We start from the raw sequence: 14,924 nt of genomic DNA, 5'->3' as shown, positions 1-14,924 counted from the left end.
TATAAGACAAAGGCCAAGTTGAAGCCAATTGACGTTCATTTCAAATCAAGTATTAAAGGTGCAGTGTGTAATATGACATCATCAAGAAAGTTCTACAAAGTTCTAGAATGCAACACTCCCTGGGTAACCCCAAACCTTTCGAATAATAACAGAAGCTACAGTGGCCTTCAAGGACAAGAACAATTCTAAATTTTAAACAATGCACCTGATGACATTCCAACTATGACACTTTCAAGATGGTGGCACTAGGCCTTGGTCCAAAATATGCAGAAATATGGACATATATGAGACCCTTTCTAAGGGGAAAAAAAATTCAAAAATCTTTTTTCAGCTATTATGCACTAAATTCAATGTACTTATGGATATTATAATTACTTTCTACAAAATCTGCTAGGAAATAAAACCCAAAATTCTACACACTGCAGGTTTAACAGGGCTTTACAGTGAAAATTAAGACTAGCCGCATCCAAGTTCAGTGGCTGTCTCTCTTATCCCTTTCACTAGACTGAAATATGACGTTGCTTGCAGCTAAACAAATTGAGCCTTTGTCTAATTGAATTTGGAGATAACCCATAAAGGAGGTCTTCCTCACGCTGTGAAGTTTAGCTGGCTATACAGTGTGGCCATGTTTTTGTGATTAGTTGTCAGTTACGGGATATACAATATGATCAAGTCAAATGGTTTTTCTCATGTGTGTACTGTGCGGTACTATTTTGGAGATGTAAAAATCAAACATCCACGTGCCATCCCTTCATTATCTGGAGTTCAGAATACAGATTGATAAAAACCTATCCACACTTCCTCTAGTTGTGTAGAGGACAGAAATGGGTGGGGTGGTTAGCTCTCTGCTCTTGCCATTTTCAAGCTATTACATTTGAAATTATGCTGACAATCAAAGTGACTAGTGGGCTAGTGGGTCCTTTATTAACAAAGGACCAACTAGAGGCACAAAATAAAGACTAATATTGGTTGTTGCCATAAGCCAGCATTTCAAGATGTTCACATAGCTATGTCAGTAGCATTTCTAATTGTGTGCTATTAAAATGAAAAATGACTAATTGAGACAACGTACAAATAGTTAAGAAAACAAAAAACCTTTATTGTCGAAAACGGACAATTAAAAGTGAGTGACATTACAAGGGAAACTAAAACAAACATAAACATGCAAAGGGAACAACACAAGCTTATCTACTAAATACAGATAAAGGTTTCAGAGACAAGATAGAAAAGCTAACTAGCAGACCCAGGTAAAGCTAATGTCAATCCATTCCAGTCAATGGCGAGGTATAATATAATGAATGACACGGTGAAATATAATGAACGTCCTGAAGTAGCAACTGATTACTTAAGTAACGTTACGCAATAACATGAAAACAGACAAGAGGGTAGGCTTAGACCCAGGATAGAAATACTCCTATACAGTGGTAACATGCCTTGTAAACTATAAGAGACAGATGGTTTCGACTTGAATGCTACCCACACAGTAACCCATAAATCAGCCTCTTAAAGGCCTACTTCACCGGTTTGAATATGAAGGTGTATTGAATTCTGAGATCCTATGTAGTATAAATGTGCAAACAAAATTAAAATCGGTTCATCCTAGCCTGAGAAAAGGCATAGAGTGTTTTTTTTAACCCTATATTTCTCTTTCTCGTGACATCACAGAAAGAGAAATATAGGGTTAAAAAATAATTTACTTTATAAATATTACTGTGATGTCACAGTAAAAGACATCACAGTAATATTTACAAAGTAAGTTTTTTTTAACCCTATATTTCTCTTTCTGTGATGTCATGAGAAAGAGAAATATAGGGTTAAAAAAAAACACTCTTTCTGCCTTTTCTCAGGCTAGGATGAACTGATTTCAATTTTTTTCGCACATTTATACTACATAGGATCTCAGAATTCAATACACCTTCATATTCAAACCGGTGAAGTAGGCCTTTAAGAGAAGTACCTGCAGTTGTTTGTTTGATGACTTGGACTGTTTTTATAAAGTTTGCTACTTTGAGTTAGTATGTCTTCCATTAAATCTGGCATTTAATAGGGCTTATTAAAATGATCATACTGTACGAGAACAATAGCTACTATGAAAGCGGTCAAACAGACACTGTCCACTGGAACATGATATAGTTGCATTACAATAAGGAAAAAGTATTTTTGAAGACTCCATTTTCCTGTCTCTTCAGTATGTCCTTTTGTCTCCAGCCACAAAACACATGGGATTTTAAGTCATTTGGAATAGCTAACCTGGGTCTGCTAACAGAGGAAGCAATTACACAAGTTTTAATACAGTATATAGATAGAAATAAGCACAGCTGGGCTACATTCAACACATTACACATTGGGCAGCAGAGAACGACGTCTCATGAAGAGACCGTGTTGATCATTTTGAATTCAATATCCAGTTTTATTTCTGCAATTATCAAAACCTGGTCAGTGAAACTGATTGATCGGCAAGCCAGGGGAACAAAATAATACTGTAATGTACTGAATCATCATGTCTTGAGTGTTGCCCGGCCAGTGCAGGCTAAAATAAAACAACCTAGAAAAACACAGGTGGCTAAGTATGTGTTTAGGTTAAAACTAGAGTGGAAATATAGATTTTAAAACATACTTTCAGTCATTATTAGCCATGATGCCGTGTTGGTCACAGAGCAAACCTCCACCTACCAGCCAAAGTGGAAAGGGTGGAAGAATTAGCAAGCCACTTTCACCAGCAGACAAACAAGCTTGTTGGGTGCCATCTGTCAACATGGAAACACTTGGCTTTTGGTTCACACTGGAGCTGCTTTATTACCCTGGAAAAGATTTGAGGATCACCCATCACAGAAGCTTATTACAGTAACTCAATATATTCAGCATGATTTATCAGCTACTACTGCATTTGGGTGCCAGAAACAATTGTTCTGCTGTGTAAATAAATTCTTCCCTCAAACCCCAAATCAGATTTGCAGAGGCAATGCATTAAAGCAAATTAACTTCAGATGGATAGTGGTGCTCTGGTAGCTTAAAGGGATATTTTTAAGTGGGGTAGTATGGTAGCCTGGAAATCCAGACACATATCTAGAACGATAGAGGGTCTGGCCACAATCAATAGACCTTTCCAACTCAAGGGGCGGCACCTACACGTGCATTTCAAATGCCACTGCACGCAATTGGATAGCACTACAACCAATCAGCGCAATGAACAAGGTGGCGTTTAAGCCCCGTTTGTTTAGTGAACAGCGGGTTAACTGTTCAATTAAACTTTTGCCGTGGTCGGTTGGCAAAAAGAACATTCCGCTTACTTGTTAATGAAAGATTTGAGTGCTGTCTTCCAAATCGTTAAGTGTCGAGGCCAAAGCTGTCTCAAACTTAAACAACATATCCACATCCATCTCTGTTGGTTGTTTACTATCACGGCTTCTGACTGTCGTCATCCGGTTACGACCGCCCCAGAGCCCCATACATAGGGCTCTGGCCTGCCCACACAAGAAGGAACGATTTGATTGGTAGCTCACGATTTCTTGAAATATTTAATGAGCTTCAATAGAGTGTCCAGACCAACAGGCGCAGCAAATTTAATTTGCCAGCGGCAGGTCTGGATTTCCAGGCTGGTAGTATGGGGTACTTGGGCATTGTTAGTGTTTTTTAAGTACGATTGAAGGAATATTTTGGTTTTAACTAAGCATTTATATACAGTAAGTCAAAAGTTTGGACACACCTTCTCATTCAATGGTTTTTATTTGTTTTCCTTCGTACAAACCCTTCCTCTGCACAACACAACTGATGGTTTCAAACACATTAAGAAGGCAAGACATTTCAGAATTTAACTCTTGAAAAGGCACACCTGTTAATTGAAAACCATTCCAGGTGACAACATCAGGAAGCGGCTTAAGAGGGTACCAAGAGTGTGCAAAGTTGTCATCAAAACAAAAATGGTGGAAACTTGAAGAATCCTAAACATAAACCATATACTGGTTTGTTTAACACTTTGTTAACTACATAATTGCATGTGTTTCATCATAGTTTGGATGTGTTCAATATTAATCTACAATGTAGAAAAAGAATTAAGAAAAAACATTGAATGAGAAGGTGTCCAGTTTGGACTGGTGTAATGTGGAGAAAAAACACTAACTATGCATAAGTACCTCAAAAATACTGAACTATCCCTTTAACGTAACAGCAAATAATCTCTATAGAAAGGCCAAGAGCACGCATGATTCAGCTCCATCAATCAGCTGTCCTCAGTGCTTAACACACATTCAAGCTGAGTTTCTCTAAATCTGAATTTATCAGGCTGGCACAGTGTTCAATCTAGCTGGATGATGCATCTGTGTCTGAATAACCAAAAGCTGGTTCCTGACACTAACCTGTTAGATTAGAGGGACATGGGGCTCTGGCCTTCATTGGGCCGGAGGTTTTGGACTCCTGACGCTGAGCCTGAACCAGTACAACATGTCTGTTGATTTAAATCATGGTACTCTTCACCTTAAGTCATCCAGTGTGAAAATGACAGGATCGTTTTGCTGCTTCATGGACACTAGTCAACCAATAGTCCTACCATGCCATGACTGTTGTCCTACCTGTGTTGAAACGGCAGATGGACATTTCAACACTCACAGAAAAGCTACAAGTGTGTCTCTGAACCTTTTAATGATGAAATTAAACAGTAAGCCAAGTTCACACAGCAGCATCATCATCGATGGCTGGAATGACTTAAAATGTTGCCAAGTTTCTTAAAAACCTGTTTTTGCAGACAGGCTAGTTGGCTGGTAGGACATGCAAGGCCAAAGCAAACAACTTTCTTTTCATGTACAAATTTGGCATTATAACAGCGTTATGTCTAATAATGAGAAACAAAGTAGCACAAAGAACAGATATTGAAACAGAAAAATGGTTTGCGTCAGTTCTTCCATAATACCTCACCCACCTTGTTCCCTCTTGAGTTACCATGACAAAGCAGGAAGGGAAGTTTGTGCTCTATGAGCCGCCATCATTCACCGGCCACCTTTACCATCTTATAAAAACACACTTAGCAAACACATTAGTTAAAACAGGACTAATACCCGGACCGGTGAGGGGGAGAGCACAACTTGCCAGCCACAGCCAAACATTCACACATGAATGCACATGTTTAAGAGGTAGCTTGACAGCTTGAGTTGTATTACTGTATTTCCAACACCAGGAAATGTCACCAGGCACCTGTCACCAAATGCAAGAGACAAACCCTCTCCCAGTCATTTCAATGTGTTCAATGTTTGGCTGGTGATGCCAAGGAGGAATACTAGCAGAACAAAGGCACCAATTCCCAAGTGACATGATCTGGTGAGGGAAAACGTTAAAATAAGAAAGACTAAGTGTCGACATACCTCTTTTTAAAAAAATTACATTTTCAGTCAAAATACAGGTGGGAGCATCTTTTGAGGAAAGGAAGCCAGTCTCCTCTCAGGGCAAGGGAAACCCCATTTCTTTCCTCTGTCAGCTATATTGGCAGTTCAATCTCCTCCATGAGATTCTTCCACACAGTCGCTGCCAACGTGGCTGCCAGAATGAATGACATGGACAAACAGTTCACCAGCATGTAGTTGATTTCCCGCCCTGCACCTCCAATCTTTCCTCCTTTTCCGCTTTGCCTCTACACCTCCACTTAACTAGTCTTTTTTCTCCTCCTCTTTCTTCTCCTCCTCCTCTGTGGGGTAAGAGTGCCAGGTGAGGCGCTCCTCATAGAAGGAGATGACAACCTGGGGACATTTGACGTTGGCTTCCTTGGCTGGGACCAGGTCCGCCTCATCAGAGCTTTTCCTGTTTAGTTTGATTCAAGAGAAGAAGTAGAAAGAGATGAGAGCGAGAGAGAGAGAGAGCGAGAGAGAGAGAGAGACAGAAAGAGGAGTAGGGAGAAGGGGAGGGAAGGAAGAGCAAAAGAGAGAACAGTGTAAGACAATGGGATCCTCATTTATTAAACATAAACTCCAGGTTTAAGCCAAACAATTAACAAGGATCACCAGTAAGGCGGTCTGATTCTTGCTTAAATGTGAATTTAATACTGAACATGTTCTCCATTCTTCCTCACTTGGTATTTTAATGTCTGGAATAGGATTATTATGATTTGTGTATAAGCAGAAGGAAATTTGAAGGTTGTACATAGGCTCTGAGACCTTTACAGATCCACGTAAATGAGAACAAGCCTGGGTCCTTTTTAGATATCATTAGCATGTGTCCATTTTGTATTGTTTGTTGAACTCACACTGAAGGAAGATAACTTTCTGAACATAGTGAAAACCCACCACTTCATGAGGAACATGAGCTCTCCGCTAGAGTCTGTGGCTCCAATAATCCTCTCTGGCTGCAGACCTCTGCCAAAACCTCTGGCCTTCTCACCCTGAAGACAGGAAGCAGAAGAACAAGAAAACACATGACCAAAGAACAACAGGCAGACGGGACATTATCCCTGCATTCCTAATCGCATACTCTCTTTGACCATTAAATAATCTAGTTAGCATGCAGTAGGCATACAATTGGGACGTACTTTTACTTATTTATTTCATCATATCATTGCGCCTTGACCTTGCATCTTTTATATCTGTCGCATCCCCAGTCGTTTTAATACGGAGGCTCCGGTGCGCAGTGGATGGTGGGTCAGAATCACCCAAATAGCATGCTGTTTTCAACACTAACAATCTTGGCCGGATTTAGTAGACATCCAGGTATTTTGTCAGCATACTAAATCTGACCACAAGAATTGGGAAATCCTAAATCTTTTTTCTACCATAGTAAATAGCAGATAGTATGGGTATTGGAACGCAGGGAATGTTGTAAAGAACATTGAAGCACCTGGGTGTATTATGTATCTCATGTCATGAAGTGGTCTGGCTAACTGATGGCATGACCTCTCTCCTTCACTCACCTCCTCCTTCTTCCTCTTGCTCCCTCGCTCCTCCGGTTCTTTCGCGGTCTCGGTGGAGACTTTCCTCTTGCCCTCCTTCTTTTTCTCCTCCTTCTCTTTGTGCTTTGCCATGTACACTGCGATCAGGTCGGGGCAGTCCAGGTTATCCTGCGGCTCCCATGTGTTATCTTCACTGCAAAAGGTGGGTGCAGACGGTACATACGATCTCAGTCTTTGCTCAGACAATAACTTTACTCTTCATTTGTTTCTAACTTTTTGTAAGGGATTGTATTTTGAAGTCATACTTTAATGCCAATACACTGTGCTCAATATTGTTCGCAATTTTGAACAAACACAAACCAATCCCCAAATTGAAGAGGGGAAAGTTTGCCTAAGGGCCTAGCGCACCAAGGATTAACCCTCAGTGGAGGAGACAGACTCATACTCACTTTGAGAAGCCCTTCCATTTCAGCAGAAACTCCACTCTGCCCTTCACCACTCTGCGGTCCAACACCTTCTCCACCACGTACTCCTCCTCTTCCTCCTCCTCTGCGCCGGCTGCTGCTGCTGCTTTCCCTGGTGCTGCTGCTGCCTCTGCCGGGGCTGCTTCTGGTTCTGCTGTTGCTGCTGCTGCTGCTGCTGGTGGGGCTGCTTCCTCTGCAGCCACAGCTGGAGCAGGCTGCTCCTCATCCTCAACCTTCTTCACCTTCTTTGCTACTACGGCCGACATCTTCACGTCTGCTGAGGACACATTTGGTGGAGCCAAGACGAAATGAGGAAAGGTTGATCAATCATTACAAATACTAACAGGCCCTTGTAAAGCTGGCCCGGATTATTCAAATTCAAATATATATATATATTTTTTTTCAACTAATTATTTTGGTGTAAAGTAGCTTAAACTGCAATTTATTTAGTCTGCAAATAATAATATTTATATATGCAAGTCATATACAATTAACTTGTATATAAACAATATTAATTTTGTTAAATGCAAATGAAACTCATTTAAAATAAATTATCTTGAACTTTGACCTAGTTTGCCGCTGACCAAAGCGCAACCGGTGTTACACCAGCTGTAGGCTACGTGACGATGTCAGAGCGAGCCAAACTAAAAGCGTAACTAGGCATAGTAGGCAGAGAGATATGGGCAAGAATAGATTATTTGTTTTCCTTAACTTCATAACACGCCATTAGCGTGATTTCGGAAGACAAAGCAATCCTTGGCGAAATGCTAACGTTTGTTTAGCTGTTTGTTTACATTTGCTATGCAGCGCTGCGCTCATCAACAGTGACTGGCTTGCATCATAGGAATACCTGGTCAAGAATGGATATAATATGGACACAAATGTATCAATATTGGATCTTTTTAAGGATGTATAAGTCCCTGAAACGATGCACGTTCCGGGATGAATTAAAAAGCCCCTGTAAAGGCCGTTTCAGGCGGGAGGTAACACTCCGCTCGCGTTGTCGCCTGGCCCGGCTGCGTGACGCTGTGCTCCTCAAGATAAGTGACAGGCGGAGGACGGCTATTCTGATATTTCAACCGTCACGTCACAAAGATAAAGAGTTCATAACAAATTTCAAAGGCTCCTAAGAAAGTGCGCAGGCGTTCAATGAGGACAGAAGCGACAGTTCCACTGGAGTGCACCCGCTTGTCTTTTCGCCTGACAGAACGCTGCGCCCCCTCGCCATTGAGATTACCAGGCCCGAAAAACGCCTGTCGTTTGGAACAGCCTTTAGGGCTGCGGTGACACAAGGATGTTGATTCCACAGGGAAAAATTAAGAAACGCAGACTTACTTACCGTTAAAAAATTATTAAATCATCAACAAACTACGCAGATTACTGTCCTATGCCACAAATTCGGTTTCAGGCCGAACATTGGGATTATTAATGTTGTCATTGATGTTTTTTTTCAGAACAAGTATTTGAATATTCGCTCAGAAAAACCAACCAGTATTGGAAGCTTGTAAAATGGTATTCCGGACAGCCCTAGACTCTTAAAGGCCTACTTCACCGGTTTGAATATGAAGGTGAATTGAATTCTGAGATCCTATGTAGTATAAATGTGCAAAAAAAATTAAAATCGGTTCATCCTAGCCTGAGAAAAGGCAGAAAGAGTGTTTTTTTTAACCCTATATTTCTCCTTCTCGTGACATCACAGAAAGAGAAATATAGGGTTAAAAAAAACGTACTTGTAAATATTACTGTGATGTCACAGTAAAAGACATCACAGTAATATTTACAAAGTAAGTTTTTTTTTTTAACCCTATATTTCTCTTTCTGTGATGTCACGAGAAGGCCTTTTCTCAGGCTAGGATGAACCGATTTCAATTTTTTTCGCACATTTATACTACATAGGATCTCAGAATTCAATACACCTTCATATTCAAACCGGTGAAGTAGGCCTTTAAGAGCTTAGTATAGTTTAGCATGTTTTTATATTCAAACAATCTGTTTGAATGGAGAGAACAATGGGCTGATGGCATCCCTTACTTTAAAACTGGAATGACCATAAAGTATAGTAATAGCCCCATTTACACATGCAATGTGACTTGGAAATTATCCGGAGTTTACCCGGGTGAGCTGTAAGTGTGAACACAAATATCTTGATCATTCGACAGGGCCCCCCATCAGCCTCATTTGAGAATGAGCAGCCCTTCTCCCAAATTACCCAGAGTATTTCTATTAGCCCTTTCACACCAAAAAGAACCAAGAGCCCGTTCCGGGTGCTGGGGCCAGTTCAAAACTGGTTACAGCCTTATCCCAGTCATGAACCGGTTGGTTTCACACCGACCAGAGCCAGCCATGGAGAGCAACGTCATGACGTCACTGTAAACGTCTGTGTACGTCGCCTGACGCTGCTGCTCTCGTGGCTAACGCTAAAGCTAGCTTTAAGCACAACAACAGCGGCGGAAAAGTTGTATTTTTACGTGTTGCCTCTCGCTTTGCTCTGTTAACCCATACAGCGTATTTTCGCCGGTCAATTTGATCGCTACGTTCGGTAATTATGTTATGTTTACGTCTCGTAGTAGCAGTGTTTTTAAATATGGCGAGTATGAGGTTTGAGTTGGTCTGGTTGGTCAGGATAATCCCTCCCCCGGCCGCTGGCGCAGGCAGTTCTCATCTCTAGCCCAGCTCAATCCTGGGGCTGGGGTTGAACCGGTTTTTAAAGCCCGGCTCTAGCTTCGATTTTTCGGCGGTGTGAAAGGGCCATCTTCTGTGAACACGTCCCACACAGAGAATCACCTGTTTGCTGAGTGTGAAAAGGTAGATCCGCACATTCTTTGGGTCAGGGTCTCTAGATATTTTTCCAGAGTTAATGAGTGAAAGGGGCTTTGGATAGAATTCAGGCACACACACAAATGATTAACTAGTGATCTGACCAGCAACCAGAAAGAAGGACAGTCATCAGAATCATGATTATACACCAGAGCTGGATACTTTTAACTGTGTAGGTTGCTTGATACAATTTAATGGATGTCATTGATAATGAAAAGCTCTTAATTTTATGAAACTGATAGAATAAATGTTTATTGTGAGTCAATCTGGTCAAAACTTGATGTGCTTAACAATATCAGTAACTGTGTGCATGTAAGAATAACTGTTGATGAATAACTGCTCGTTTAACTCACGTATGGTTGGGGGTTTGGTCTGGAAGAAAAACGCCCATCCCATGCCTCCTGTATAGTGAGGGTGATTTAGACCCTCGGTATACCGAGAAAAACGAACTTTTGCAAATTACGCTCGACACGTGTGGGACAAAGTAATCACAATTTAAAACTAAATCGCTCATGTCTTATGTCTATACCGTAGAAGTAAGCTAGGGTACAGGCTACAGTGCCCCGTTTCATTAGAAAAGCGTCGATAACAGCATGGCGCACACTGATTCATGCATCATGCCTGCACGCGCTGTTGACTCGAGCTCCCCATACAATACTCGATGCATGCATCCGAAAATAGGTTCGGACATTTTATACAAACAGGCCCGCAGTATTAATGCAATTAACAAAGAGCAAGGAGTCGATCTAGGCGGTCTGCCCCCTTGAAACAAGAGGGCAACATGGCTGGCGTGTCCCCCTCTTCTCAACAGCTAGCTACCATGAGCCTTACCTTTGCGGAGAATGCTTCGGAGCTTTTGTGAGGGCTTTCGTTAGGCCCGAATGAAAATGTTGAAGTTTGACCGTCTGTGTTAGCCCAAGATGCACCAGTGGCGACAAGAAACAACAAAATAGCTGTGTGGCGTGCTTTGGCTCGGGTTTCCTTCTATGTGTCCTTTGCAGCTAAATAACACAATAGCCTCCGCGTCGCTTACAACCAGGACCGACCCCGTTCTGCCCGCCAACAGCACTACAGGACGTTACGTCAACAGTAGCCGAGGCAAGGCATTTTGGGAGATGAAGTACTCTTCTTCTTTTTGTTTGCTGGCAGGTGGCACCACCTACTACTGTATATTGGAGTGTGAACCAGAGACCTCCTCCCATTAACTAAGCAAAAAAAGAAAACAAATTAATAATAATAATTATTATTATATAGGCTAAGAAGTTTTAGGCTAAGTCTCTTAAAAATTCCAATAACAATGTAATGTTTCCTTCTTCATAATTGAATAGCTCTTTAAGATACTGTTTATTGTTTTCACATCCCCTTTCCCAAGTTTCTTCCTCAACTTTTCCCTGTTAGCTCTATACCTCACACAATGGCAAATGACATGCTCAACTGTTTCATTCTTCTCCTAAATTACAAATGCATGTTCCTGATGGATGTTGCCAATAAGATGCATGGTGCCAATAAGATGCATGTTGCAGACCCATGGCGGCGATCACCTAGCGGTGAATCACCTTCCCTCACTGAATGAAGTTGTAAACAACGTCAAACATAAATAGAAATGCAATTCCTTGAAGAAATTGCGGTGTGAATGCTGACGCCGCTGAAGCTGATGCTGAAGCAGCTGACGCTGATGCTGAAGCAGCTGACGCTTCACTGCTGAATGTTGATGAAGAACGAAGGATGAATATATCTGAATGAACAGAATGTTTGAAAAATTTGGAATATTTGGAAGTTTGAATGGACTTTCTAGCTGAATTGAGGAATTAATTATGACCTTGAACTATGACCTGCGGCTGTGGAGTCATTTTTGGAAAATAAAATGTAAAATCCACATAGGCGAGAGTGGCCTAAATTGTGAAACTTTTCACTCAAAGTGACTTTAAAGTAAGGCCTTGACAGTAAAGTCTCCAACTCAAATATGTACATATATTTCAGGGTGTTGTGCATCCCTGGCAATACAAACTTTGGATCTGGAATAAACTGTTGAAGAAATATAGCTTTCGGAAAAAAAGTTGTCTTGATGCACAACTTGCCCCCGGTGTGGTGTAAGTTGTGCGGTTGGAGAGAATACCAGTGGGGTAAATTGTGCCATTATATATCTCATAAACTGTAATGCAAGACAAATCCATAAGACAATTACTTATTTAAGGTGTATTTAAAGTAAATAAAGTAAATAGTTGACAAAGATTGAAGGACAATTTTCTTAAACAAGGCCTAGCAGATTTAATGGTTTTACCTGCAAAGCTCACAATGACAAAGTCACCAGCATCATCTTTCTGGCCATCTGAACTCTCATCAGTGGTGTCGTTAAGTGGAATTGAGATGTCACTCTCTTCTGAGCTACTGTAGACAATCACTTTCTTTTGGTAACCAGCGTATACAGCCATGCCACTGGCACAACTCTCAGAAATGTACTTTGCACTAGTTGCTCCGTGCTTGAGGAACCAACTGCCACCTGACAAATGTGATTCCCCTACATTTCTGCCTTTAAATCAAGGCTCAAAACCCATATGTACACCTTGGTGTTTCCTCCCCATTAACTATCTTACCTCTGCACTACTATCTGCGTTTATGTGGATGTATGGGCTTTACGTCTTTTATTTTGGTTATTGTTATTTTACCTTCATTGTTTACCTACTGAATGCACTATGTACAGCACTTTGGACAGTGCAAACTGTCATAAATGTGCTTTTATAAATACATTTTACTTACTTACTTACTTATAACTCACCCAGGCCCTTTGGCACAAATCACCCCAATCCCAGAAATTTGGATAATAAGCATGATGCAGCAATTTAGGGCTGACATCGTGCTAACTGTATAGACTCAAAATGTAGCATACCAAAGCACTAAAACATGTGTCAAATGTTTTCAAACTTGTCTATAATTGTTCAGACACAATAATCAAAAAACCTTGATCATGGGAATTTTACTTTGAAAGGCAAAACACAGTTTTTTTTAGCTTAAATGTGCTTATATCTTATTCCTTGTGTCTCCCTTCTTTACAGGTTGAGTCAAATGGATAGCTCTTCTTAAATATGTGGTCACATTTCCAATTTCTGCCACGGTTTTCTAGAAACAAGGGGTAGCACAACTTCCAAAATGCACAACTTAGGCCACTCTCCCTTAAATATTTTCATATTTTTTCTTATTTTCGGGAACCTATAGCACATTCCAGAGGAGGTAATTTCAAACTCCTGAAAAAGTTGAACAGTTTGAAAGTTATTTGAGGAAAAGCATTCTCAAACTCTCGACGTTCAAATTTCACTTGAACTTGGTCTATGTATTCTCTATAGAGCCTAAGGGATTGGAGTTTGACCTACATTAGCCTATGATGTCATCGTTGAGTCAAAGACAGGTTTAGGGGGCACCATGGTGACTGAGAGCTAATCAGCCTCAAGTGAACACAGCTGGTGAACATGCAGTTACTGATGTCTCCCCCTGAGCTCAGTGAAACACACCATCCGAACTGATGTCTCTTGCTCGCAAACCGTTTGTGAAGTGAATGAGGAGTAGCGCTTGGCGTCATGTCCAAACGCTTCGCGTTTGGACCCTTTCCCTATCAATTAACATTGAGAGCTTTTTTGTTTAATAAACCTTTAAAATATCTGAAGTTATATTAAAATTCATAAAAGTTGAATTATCTCAGAATTTAGCGGAGGTTCAAAAAAATTCTGATTCATACAAATTAATGTACTGAAATAGCTGAACATTTAGAAGGTACAAGGAAGTTTGTGGGAATAAGTATGAATGAGTAGAAAGGATTTGAATATTTTTCATAAAACGTTGATAAAATATGAAATTATGATTATTTTTTTGAAAATTTTGAAATGGTCCCAACATGTCCTTGAAGAGCTGAAAATGTTGATATATGGAAGATGTTTGAAGGTTGAAGTATGTTGAAGTTGTTGAAGTTCTTTAAAGTGGCGGAATAAAAATAATAATTTGAAAACTGTAGGATATCAATAGTGTGCTTGCATTCACACCAATAAATACGCAGAATATCATAGCTCACACCAACAATAGGCTACACAGTTTCCACCGGCTATGGTGCTAGTAGACAGTAAAATAAGTCAGTTTGTTACCGGTCCCAAGTGGCCAGGACGGTGGTAAATAGTAGATGTTGAGGTAGAAGATGAATGAAGCAACGAAGCTTTGTGTAGGCCTACATCTTCCGAAATCCGTCTCTTTAATTCACAATTATCACAAGTAGGCCTATCGCATAAAAATATAAACTCTTATAAATAAATCAAAAAAAGTTGAAAGTGAATTTTGATAAAATGATTTGTGTATTTTAATGTGAATTTTGATAAAATTAGTTATGGAATTTTGATAAAATTAGTTATATGTTTTAATGTGTTTGCACTTTTTGTGTTTTATTTATAAGAGTTTATATTTTTAGGCTATGTGATAGGCCTACTATAATTGTGAATTAAAGAGACGGATTTCAGAAGATGTACACAAAGCTTTGTTGCTTCATTCATCTTCTACCTCAAGATCTACTTTTTACCACCGTCCTGGCCACTTGGGACCGGTAACAAACTGCCTTATTTTACTGTCTACTAGCACCATAGCCGGTGGAAACTGTGTCTTGTTATTGTTTGACGTTGTTTACAACTTCATTCAGTGTGGGAAGGTGATCGCCGCCAGTAGAACAAAACGAAGAAGAAGAGCTGGGTGATCGCCGCCAGTAAAACAAAACGAAGAAGAAGGTAGCGTATTTCCGCTCC

At 40.4% G+C, this 14,924-nt stretch overlaps 1 protein-coding gene across 3 annotated transcripts; it reads right to left on the bottom strand.

The window, feature by feature from the left end:
* Nucleotides 1-1,073: 1,073 nt before the first annotated feature.
* On the bottom strand, nt 1,074-11,193 carry cbx1a (chromobox homolog 1a (HP1 beta homolog Drosophila)). 3 transcript variants are annotated; one of them, XR_013845250.1, is made up of 6 exons: nt 10,981-11,193; nt 7,318-7,609; nt 6,890-7,061; nt 6,270-6,364; nt 1,916-5,787; nt 1,074-1,472 (listed from the first exon to the last, which is right to left on the bottom strand). XR_013845250.1 is itself a non-coding variant. In XM_080043495.1 (5 exons), exons 2-5 carry the CDS (start codon nt 7,596-7,598, stop codon nt 5,637-5,639), a joined length of 699 nt encoding a protein of 232 aa, XP_079899621.1. In that variant the 5' UTR covers nt 7,599-7,609; nt 10,981-11,193; the 3' UTR covers nt 1,074-5,636. The 3 variants fall into 3 exon arrangements, 2 of the variants coding, with proteins under 2 accessions (XP_079899621.1, XP_079899622.1); XM_080043495.1 differs by having other exon boundaries at nt 1,074-5,787; XM_080043496.1 differs by having other exon boundaries at nt 1,074-5,787; nt 7,318-7,606.
* Between the last annotated feature and the right edge of the window lie 3,731 nt (nt 11,194-14,924).

This window comes from Ammodytes marinus (assembly GCF_949987685.1).
Source record: "Ammodytes marinus genome assembly, chromosome: 16".
NCBI lineage: Eukaryota > Metazoa > Chordata > Actinopteri > Uranoscopiformes > Ammodytidae > Ammodytes > Ammodytes marinus.
The sequence above is the reverse complement of the archived record's forward strand: the minus strand, read 5'-3'. Positions and strand labels throughout refer to the sequence as shown.

Bases quoted from the DNA above. Each gene is read 5' to 3' on its own strand.
- cbx1a (XM_080043495.1), bottom strand. From the start codon at position 7,598: ATGTCGGCCGTAGTAGCAAAGAAGGTGAAGAAGGTTGAGGATGAGGAG. The intron at 7,062-7,317 runs GTGAGTATGAGT...CACCTTTTGCAG, and splicing joins AAATGGAAGGGCTTCTCAAA to TGAAGATAACACATGGGAGC. The intron at 5,788-6,269 runs GTGGGTTTTCAC...CAAACTAAACAG, and splicing joins CTCATGTTCCTCATGAAGTG to GAAAAGCTCTGATGAGGCGG.